General features: G+C 54.7%; 1 protein-coding gene across 1 annotated transcript; it reads left to right on the forward strand.

Moving 5' to 3' along the window:
• The first annotated feature begins 13 nt into the window (after positions 1-13).
• Positions 14-9,979, forward strand: CSUI_009469 (sec7 domain-containing protein). The gene is made up of 8 exons (XM_068069585.1): positions 14-1,598; positions 2,138-2,212; positions 3,063-3,254; positions 3,828-3,950; positions 4,503-4,550; positions 4,742-7,519; positions 8,000-8,878; positions 9,351-9,979. Exons 1-8 carry the CDS (start codon positions 90-92, stop codon positions 9,783-9,785), a joined length of 6,039 nt encoding a protein of 2,012 aa, XP_067918439.1. The 5' UTR covers positions 14-89; the 3' UTR covers positions 9,786-9,979.
• Positions 9,980-9,988: the final 9 nt, after the last annotated feature.

Here is a 9,988-nt window from a genome sequence, read left to right on the forward strand (position 1 = left end):
TCCATGGTATGGGACGCGCTGTTCTGTCGTCTGCGTCTGTAACGAAGCTGAGTTATGCAAGAGGCATAGACCGGGGAGTGTCCTGTCCCATGTCATCACAGGGCTCCCATCGGCCTGCTGTAGGGTCGCGGCGGTTTCTTTTAAACTCGCCGGCCACTCAGCCTGACTCGGCTGCACGGAGAGGCTCCGCAGACCTGTCACTCTCCGCTTCATCCCCTGAGGCAAAGGCGGAAGAAGCTGCAGAACATCATCGGGATGCTACTTCGTCTACGGGTGCTGTGCCGCCGCAGGTCTGTCCTGAGGATCCTCTGGAAGAGAAGCCTCCAACCCCCACTAGTAGTGACGACGGTGAGACCATACGTCGGCAAGCGAGATTGGGTGTCAGCTCTGAGGTTGTTGTTTCGCTCCCTCCTCGCTTGCCCTCTCTTCACCCAGACGCGGATTTGGTCCCTCCCTGTCCTCCTGACCGGCCGTGCGGAAGAACAGGACTTGGAAGGACGACTGCCACAGGCGCGGGACAGCAGCGTTGGGGGGGGGGCCAACATCAGATTTCTTCATCGTCTCGGGCTCGGGAAACGCCCCCGGCTTGCTCGGAGAAAGTGGCTCTCCCCCTTTCGTATACACCGAGCAATGAGCCCTCTCTCTCTGGCGTCTCTTCTATGACATCTTTTCCCCCCCCTTTGCAGAGTCAGCAGGACACAGTTTCTCCGGCAGGTCCCAGCATTGTTGCGGGTGGCTTTCTGGGCCTAGGTACGTCCAGAGGCGCGCTACACCCGGCATGGAACTCGGCAGATAGGTTCGCGGAAGGAGGGGAACAACGTCGTGTATCACAAGATACGGCTGTGGAAGCAGTACCTCTTGGTCTTTGGTTGGCGCCTCCCACTCAGGTGGGGGAACCCACGTGGATCTCACTATCATCAATTTCCTCCTCCTCTCTCCCAAACGTGACGTCGGTATTAGTGGAAAACGCCCTCGTCGTCTCAAAAGGAATTGACTCGAGCCTCCTCGATCTTCTGTTCAATCAGAGTAGGCTTTTGTCAGCCGGGGCAATAATATATTTTGTAAGCTCTCTGTGTCGCGTGTCTAGGGAAGAGCTCTGCGCAGCGTCTTGCGGTCCGAACCGCCTTGAAGCTGCTTCGTCTGACACCGCGCCTGCAGCCACTAGGAGCGGAGGTAGTTCGAGAGCGTCTCAGGGCTCAGAAGACGACAGTACGGGTTCAACGAGGCTGAGTGCTCTCGCTAATCGCGTTCTCAGAGGGGGTGTGCGGGTCGCGGAGCACACGATAGGAAAAGGAGGAGAGAAGGAGGCGAAGCAAGCAGCGTCGAAGATTGTGGATCCAAATGCTGCAGCGTCACCTCGGATCTTCAGCTTGCAGAAGCTCGTCGAAGTGGCGCACTTCAACATGGACCGCATCCGATTTGTTTGGAGTCGGGTCTGGTCAATCTTGCGCCATCACTTTGCAGACGCGTGTTTGCACCCGTGCCTGCCTGTGCGGTTGTACGCGATTGACTCCCTACGACAGCTCACCACGAAATTCCTGGAAAAGGACGAGCTCGCCCAGTTCACTTTCCAGTCAGATTTTCTCAAGCCCTTTCTAGTGAGCCCGCCCCTCCCCTCCCCAGTGGTCTCCGGCACTGCTGTTCTGTCCGCTGTGATCGTCGTGATTTGCCCCACGTAGTACGACAGGGATTCCGCAGTGAAATTGTGTTTTCCGTCCTTGCTGCCTTCGTCTGGAAGGAAACCCTCCAATCTGTAATCATGGAGTTATTTCATGATGACTGGTACAGATGCAGCTTGGCGCCTGCCCCCCGATGTTTGACGCAGTCCGGGACTGCAGACGGCTTTTCCCACCTCTCTTGCGGGACGCTCTGCTTCACTTGGCAGTATTTCCACACAGCACGCGGGCCTTGTAAGCAACAATGGTACTGCCGGAGTGAGTATCCCCGTGTTGCCCCCGCGCATTATCATGTGGCTCGTTGACCATCATCCGCGTGTTGAACTTGCCACGCCTGTACCTGGTGGGTGCCCTTCATTTCTGTACACTTCTTTGGCATTGGCAGGCAGAGGCAAACAACTGAAAACACTAGGAGGGAAGTCGTGTAGACCTCATTTTCCATCGCCTGTGTTTTCTCTCAGACGGTGATGACCCATCCTGAGACCGAGGAGGAGACCAAAGAATTTTTGATTCATATTCTCTTCAATCTGGTCCAGGTACAGCTTTCGACGTGATACACGGAGTGCACTGGACTTTCTGAGACAGTCACACAGTCTCGCCCCATTCTCTGTCGCCCGTCGGTGTCCTTGAGGGACTTGTGGCGTGCCCGACCCCCTTTCCCGTCCGCGATCAGTCGCGTCACTCGACTCAGCCTCCTCGTCGTTGTTTAGTTGAGTCCCAACGCCCGCAGGGAATGAGAGCATGGGTCCGCGCGCATCGAGTCACTTTAGGTATTTTATTTCTGTTACAAGAGAAAGCTGACAGAACACCACCTGGTCCGGCCTGAGGTGAAGCGCAACGATGCCTTGCTGCATGCAGCAGCGGGCGCGCTGTCAGGGGGTCGTTCTGCCGTTTCTCTCTGTCCGTGCGTTTGCGGTTCAACGACTTTTCTGTGAAAGTGATTGCGAACGTTACTGTCGATCGCACTTGGCGGCGGCAGGGACAGACAATTCCAGTTTACGAGCTGAGAGTTTCGTGTAGCCCGTGCAGTAAATGATAGATCTCCGTTTCGGCATTGGAGGTCACTAGATGGATGAGAACACGACGCAGATAGTCAAGCAGTTGACTGTAGGCATTCAGGCTCCTTAAAAGTCCCACTGCGTTGTGACGAATCCGCGTGGAGTTTGCGGGCCGATTGGAGGTGCTCTTGGGACGCTGTGTAGCACGAAAGAGCAGACAAGAGAGCTAGAGCTTTGGGTTGTCCTGTCCAAGCAGACCCCCTATAAGGGGCGACGAACGACGCCGAACGCCTCTCTGCACGAGGATTCCACCGTTGTGAGAGTGGTTTCTCGCATGCAGCGGGATCTGTCTAGCGTGCTGTCTTACATGGCTTGTCTTCTCTGGCAGTGCCAAGCGACGAACATTCGGTCTGGGTGGAAGACGGTGCTGCAGACTGTGCATGCCGCGGCACAAGATGCTTGTGCTTCACTGCAAGGCTCGAGCGCCAGCACTTCGGGCCGGGCAGAAATTGACACCGCAGCTGTCGGCGGGGGTACAAGCGCGGCCGCAGTGGAAAAAAGGTTTCTTTTATCTTTCCAGGTGAAACATGCAGTGAATCCTTTCGGGCAGAACTGTCGCGCAACTCAACGTTAGACCACGTGGTGCTGATCCACCACTGTGCCTGCTGCTTTGTCTTCCGCTCGGGCTGGGCCTCAGGGGTACATCGGACTCACAGCCGTTGTCTTCGGATGGAAAAATGAGTGCCACAGCTGCAGCCAGAAAGCACTTCTTAGCGTGGTAGGCTCCTGGACAAATGAGGCGAGTTGGAGCACGTCATGTTAGTTTTTTATTAATTGTCTTCATTGCGGACCTGCTCTTCGTGCCATGCAGAGCTACCCGAAGAGTGAACGTTGCTAGCCTTGACCGAGATGCTTCCCACATGTTAGCTCGGTGTGCTGGATATCTAATGTTTTTCGTCGAGTTGACTATAGGGTTCCTTGGTTGTTGCTCCATGCGGTCAGTGCTGTCCGTACTTTCTAGAGCCGCGACGCTCTCTTCTGTTAAAGAGTTTCTTCACAAGTCTTGTCAGGCTTTCATAAGCGTGATTCTTTCTGGTCTTGTCTGAAGCTTTGGTTTTGGTTTCTTGCAATCTGGGCGTGCTTTTTCGGGCAGGTGCTGGAGCATATCCTTGCGGGAAGTCTTCGGGCTCTCTGGCAAGGAGACAGCTTGGACGAGGCCGTCCGGTGTCTACTACTCTTCTCTTCCAATCCCATTGATGGAGCGACGGCCTTGAAGGTAGGGTTTACAGCCGAGATCGGCGATGATTTCTCGCGCGTGCTGCACCTACGAATCAGTCTGGGTTTTCTTTTTTGCATGAATTGAGTGTGCGCCAGCTATGAGCTCGGGTGTCAGTATGGTGCGCACTCACAGCTGTGGTGCTTATATATATCGTTACATGAGTAGCGATATATATAAGCACCACAGGGTATGCAGTGCTGTTAAGTGCTTTCATAAGCTATAATGCGGAAGCGTGTTCTGCCTCAGGTAGGTGTGATCGCGTCGAGTAACAAGCTGTTCGCATTTGTCTTTCATTGTGTTCGACCGTTGCTTGAGAAACCGGAGACCGTTGATGTCTTTCTCGGGTGCACAAACGTGTGCGGGTTGTGGTGGAGGCACGCGACAAGCACTTCTGACGCTGGAGCGAAGAAAAACCGACGACGAAGCTGAACCTCGAGGAAGTGGTAGACAACGCCAAGAGAGAAGGCAGCGCCACGCTCTTTTGCCGGTTCAGCAACATTCTCTTTTCTTCTCTTCGTGACTTTTTGCAGTCCCTCCGTGCGTGCAAAGTCGAAAGGTCACAGCCTCTGCTCAGCGACTCTGATCAAAGATGCCCTGGTCAGTAGACTCTCTCCGTTCAGTTTTCCGTTGCATTTCATTCCTCTCTCACGTCGCCTTCCGATTCTTCTCATCTTGTTTTGTGGGCGGGGCCCTCTTCATCCGAAACAGTTTCGCTGCTGTCTGATTTTCCTGGACTGTTTTGCTTTGATTTCTCCCGCTCGTTGTGTCGATGTCTGTTTAATGTACAGGCGATTGGCTACCTCGAGATAGCCGCTATATTCCTTGTCGAGGGGCGCAGCGACTCGGGGGACGGTAACGTGGCAGCGGGGGAGACGCGCCGTCTTCTTTCGGCGCTCCCTGGAGAGCAGGATGAGGGGTTGATTCTCCGGAATATTCATCGATTACATGAGACTTTACGGATGGAAAGACAGGAAGCGGTTGCGCATTTAAGGAAGATCAGAAGAAGGAGACGCGCCGAAGGAGAGAGCCCTAATAGTCGACAGGGATCACGTTTCCCAGTGAACGAGAGCGAAGGGAACGAAGACAGCAAGGGAGTTGACTGTGACGAAAATTCGAAGGAAGTTTGCCCCGCTCTGAATCAGCTGCACCCAACGGAGCCTGGGCAAACTTACGCAAGAGGAACAGGTTTTGAAGAAAGCCAGGAGTGCTGTGGTTCCTTTCCGAGCGAGGAAGACAGTCATGAGGACGAGCGGCGTTGCTCGGAAAGGAGTGTCGTAGAATATGAAGTGACAGAGGTGTCTTCCGGTGCTCGGTGCTCTTCAAAATGTAAACCGCCCGGCTCTGCAGTGGGTCCGTGGGTGTCCGCGCAGACGGAGTCTGACGTTGCAATAACAGACTGTGGAGAACCGTCCCATCTTTCACCGAGTCAATCTGCGGCAAGTCCCCAGACTTTTCAGTCTGTTTCTCGATCTCAGAGCTTTTCTTCGTTTCCCCGGCATTCACAGGGAATTTCGGATGCTTTTTTTTTGTGCGTTCCGCTTCTCACTGCCTTGGCGCAGCTGTCTTGTTCTCCTCCCTGTTTATCCCTGGTCACCACTCGAAAGGAGAGTTTTCCTCACAGAGTTGACCCGAGCGGCCTGCACGGCTCCGGCCGGATCAGACCCATCGCGGCGCTCGACGCGCTCTTCCGGCTTCTGCACACTTACGGCTCCCATTTCATTCCTCTCCGAGGGACAAGGAATGATGCCTTCTGCCCGCGAGAGGGTGACAAAGAAAGAGGCGAACAACCGCCTGTCCGGAAGGGGGAGGACAGGGCGAGAGTGGACAACCATGCCATGTGTGGCCGCACATCGCACGGTGATCCACCGGGAAGCAGCATTGGGAAGGCAGCGGAAGCTGGACGAGGTAGAAAAGAAGGAGAACCGCAGAGCGGGGTTTTTCTACATCAGGAGTGTGGAACGGACGAATCAGGACTGTCCGTCTCGGTTGAAAAAGAAAGATTTCTGTGGACTGAGGGGTGGCAAAGGGAGCGAGGCAAAGCCGTGTGGAAGATGATATTTCGAGGGTTACTTTTCCCTCTTTTTGATGACTTGTTTCTCCTTCTGCATCTCCATTTCCAACAGAGCGATGTGAGGAAAGACCGGTCAGGGTCTCTTGCTGATAAGTCGAAGAGCATTCAGTCTCGCTCGCCTCGACAGAGTGTCATTCCTGTGCCCGCCGGGGGGGGGAAGGACGAATCCTCGCCACAGACCTATAACCCGCGTGCTGGTTCTTTTCAGGTCCTCTCCGCTCCCCGAGTACCTGAAGTCTGCCCGTCTTCTGAAGGGGGCCTGAGCGCATCAAAGGGTTCTACCCCGTCTTCGTCTCTTCCTTTCTGTGACAGAAGGACGAGCCAGGCAGCCCCGCCCCCAGGCGATTGGCCTGCTGCTTCTTCGTTTTCTTATGGTGGGGAGGTTCGCCCCAGCGATCGAAGCACGAGGCAGGAGACAAGCATCGTGTCCTCCGTTGTCCAAGGAGGGGGAGGTGAGTCGATCCTCAGTAGCAGCGGCACAGGCACTATAACCGAAGGACACGAGCTACCGGTCACCGGTTGCCAGGTCTCGCCCACGGCTGGACAACTGTTGAAGGTTGGAGGTGAGAGAGGGTTACAGCGGTGTCCTTCCAAAAGCGCTCGCGCGCTGCTGTCGGCCTCAGATAGCTCTACAGCGGCACCTCACCAGAAACTTGGGGGAGAGAGCAGTCGCTTCTTGAGTGTTTCCCTTTTTTCCCCCTCATCGAAGTATTCTCGCACATCATTCTTGGAGAGACAAGAGTCCAGTCTCCTGATTTGTAGAGACGACACCGCCGGCGGCGGGGGGGCCTGGATTGAGATTGCTAGCTGGTCGGCGCTCCAGCAACTTGTATCGTTGACAAATTTACATCTTGACGAGTTACAGTTCCACTTGGACGAGATTTTAACACTCCTTCTGAGCGCAGTCGAAGACGAGAACGCTATTGAAGGCATCGCTCGGCTTGGTATTGAAGCCCTTAGCCAACTCATTAGATCAATCGGTCCGAAGCTCTGTAGAGAGCGAGGCAGAGGGAAGCCAAACGGGGAGGAGAAGGACTGGAACGAGCGGGATGTCACATACAGTCCCGGGACAGACGAAAGCGTTTCTGAAGACCGATGCATTCCTCTTTCTCATCAGCCAGGCATGGCCACGGTCCCAGGCAGGCAGGATGGGGGCCAATGCACCCGTGACGAGTTCGAAGACGGTGTGGGTGACAAGGAAGAGAGAGATGCACGGGTGCTGAGCTGCAGATGTAGAGAAATTCCGATGACGCACACGGACAGCGTCACGAGAGCGGGAGAAGAGAGAAGAGAAAGAGGCACGCTGCGCGTGAGCGAAGGGCGGGAAGATGAGGGAGGATCGTGCTGTCGTGGAGGGCGCAGGTGTGGAGGGAAAGAGGCGGGACAAGATAGGAAGGAAGAGACCGATGTAGTACAGACACGAGCAGATACTGACGATGACGGTCAGGATGTTGATGGTGACGCGTGCTGGGAAACCCTGGCTACCGCCGTACTGGTACGTGCGTCTGTCCTTGTCCTCGTAGCGACTGTGTGGCCTGTTTCTTCTCTTTTCGCATACGCCTCATCGTGTCGCTTTAGTTGCCTGGAGATGGATACTTTTACGGGACGGTTGACACTGCATTCTTGCACGAAACAACGCAGTGCCTTTTCTTTGCTACGCTTCCTTCCGTTTTTCTCGCTTCAAAGCGGCTTACCATGCCTGTCCCCATGTCGTGTCTTTCATGTGTCAGCGTAGCCCTGTGCCTTACTTGCCTCCACTGTTTTTCACGTGCCAGTCCTTCGTAGGCTTCTGTCTCTTCCGCTGACCTTTCGCGCCCTGCTTCAGAACCTTCCGGGTGCTTGTCTGCTTTTACATCGTTGCCGTTTTCAATATCACTGCTTTTCTATGGCCCTCTCCGGCTTTTTCCCCGAGTTCATCTGTGCCGCGGGGGCCGCGGTTCTGGCATTGTGTGTCTATTCCCTGGCTGAACCGCAGATGCTTTTTCGGCGCACCACCCCTGTGGCCCTGTTCGGGTCTCAAATCATTTCGGCCGCCCAACTTGAGAAGCTGTACGGCGTTTACTTTGGGCCAATCCCTTTGTCGGCGCCCTTTCAGCAAGAAGTTCCACCTAAGGTGCACGCTCATGGAAACGGCCAGAGCGGGGCGTTGGCCGTTGGAAGAGACAAAGCAAATATGGGTGGCGTTTGTTTTTCCTCCGCTGTCTACCGGAGCATGGGGCGACGACGGTTCAATGGTGGCCGTTTTTCTCCGGATCTGTCCGATCCCAATTCTCCCTCCACTCTTGATGGTACTTCTGTCTCCCCTGTCGCTCCGTCTTCTTCGTCGACTCGCGCTTTCGAGACTTCATCTGAGGACTCCCTTCCTTTGCCGTTGCGATCTGCGTCGAGCGTGCCTTTGTCTTCTCTGCGTACTAGTTTGCCATCGGGAAGTGTGCCTTGTCCGGCTGCTCCTTTTCATAACGACCTTGTGCATGACGAAGAAAGTACGGCGAAAGCGGAGCTCGACACAGGCATACCAAAGAAATCAAACGAAGCTCGCAATGCACGCCGTCGCAGCGTGACTCCGGGGAATGGCCAAGAGGGACGTTTGATCCCGAACTCGCCTGGCGAGCCTTTTCCCAGACCTTTGAGACAAGTTCTGCTGAGTGTTTTGCCTAGCACCGTGATGTCTTCTTGGGGCGCAGTGGGGGGGGAAGACGGACACCGGGTTTCGGAAGGACAAAAACAGGATAAGAACAACAGAAAACCGACAAGGTGGGGCGGGGCAGGTGGATCAATCGGAGTCTTGCCCTTCAAGCCCCAGCACGTCGTCACTCAGTGCATCGCCCAACTTCTTCTTATCGACATCTTACAAGTGAGAAAAATGGCTTGTTCGGTTGTTGGCTGTAGGACGGGCGTAGCTAAGGGTGATGCAGTTATGGGTATAGCATACATGCTGCATGTCGTATTGTAGCCCGGTTTCGATATGTGTCCGCACTCTCAGCGGTATACATGCTGCAGAACCTCTGTCTCTCTCGGGATCAAGTATGCACCAGCATGCACGCCCTAAGTATACGAGCCTTGATCCTCACCGCGTAAGTGGGAGTTGTGCAGTGTGACTTGACAAGCGCGGTCGTCTTCGCGATGCGCTTAGATCGTGCCCCCTTTCTTCGCCGATTTCGGAATTGTAATTCGGTCTCCAGTAACATCGGCCCGTTCATGCACGGGGTTTATATACTACTTCGGACCTAGTCCAAGCGTGCTGTGCCAGTCGAGCGGAGGACACCGTCTTCCTAATTCTTCTCTGCAGGTCGGAAGATCATGGCTGTGTGGCTGGTTGTATTCAGCGAATCATAGCGCCTCTTGCACCAGACCTCTCCGGATCCGTGCTTTCGACTTTCCTGTGCTGCCTCGAAACCTCCTTCCTTTTTGGAAATCTGTTCAACCAGCAGGTATTGCAGCCATTGCTCCTTTGTGCGCCTTACTCTTTCTCCCGAATATCTGGCTTCTTTCCCTCAAAATGCGCGTGCTGCTCTACATCCTTCACTCGACGTTGCCGAAGGAGCATTAGAGTCGTACTCTGCCGTTTTGTCCCTGTCCGCGCCTTCTCTGACTCCTTCGGAGTTAGTGAACAGAAGGGACCTCTTTCACAGGGGTCTACATCTTTCACTGGGTCCCGAACTGTCCTGGTGCTCTTCCGCTCGAACAATTTCTTTCGGGAAAGGGAGTCTTCCCAAACTCAGCTCATGTGCGGTGCACTCCTTTCCGGTGTCTTCGGTTGAGCGTTACGGCATGGTGTGGTTGCTTTACGTAGCCGCTGCAGGCTCATTCCTTGTTTTTGTCGCCGAGGTTGGTAGAATCAGATTTTCCTAGCGTTTTTTGCTTTAGGTGCCCGTGGCCTGACCGGGCCCGCATATGCGCGTGCGGCTGTTGGTGAGTCCTCACTGTCTTCTGTTGTCTGGTATCTAATTCCGTGCCGTACTAC

Source organism: Cystoisospora suis (assembly GCF_002600585.1).
Source record: "Cystoisospora suis strain Wien I chromosome Unknown contig_5658, whole genome shotgun sequence".
NCBI classification, from domain to species: Eukaryota; Apicomplexa; class Conoidasida; order Eucoccidiorida; family Sarcocystidae; genus Cystoisospora; species Cystoisospora suis.

Coding starts and splice junctions, on each gene's coding strand:
- CSUI_009469 (XM_068069585.1), top strand. CDS start 90: ATGTCATCACAGGGCTCCCATCGGCCTGCTGTAGGGTCGCGGCGGTTT. Junction 2,213..3,062: donor TTCTCTTCAATCTGGTCCAG/GTACAGCTTTCG, acceptor CTTCTCTGGCAG/TGCCAAGCGACGAACATTCG. Junction 8,879..9,350: donor TTCTTATCGACATCTTACAA/GTGAGAAAAATG, acceptor GGTTGTATTCAG/CGAATCATAGCGCCTCTTGC.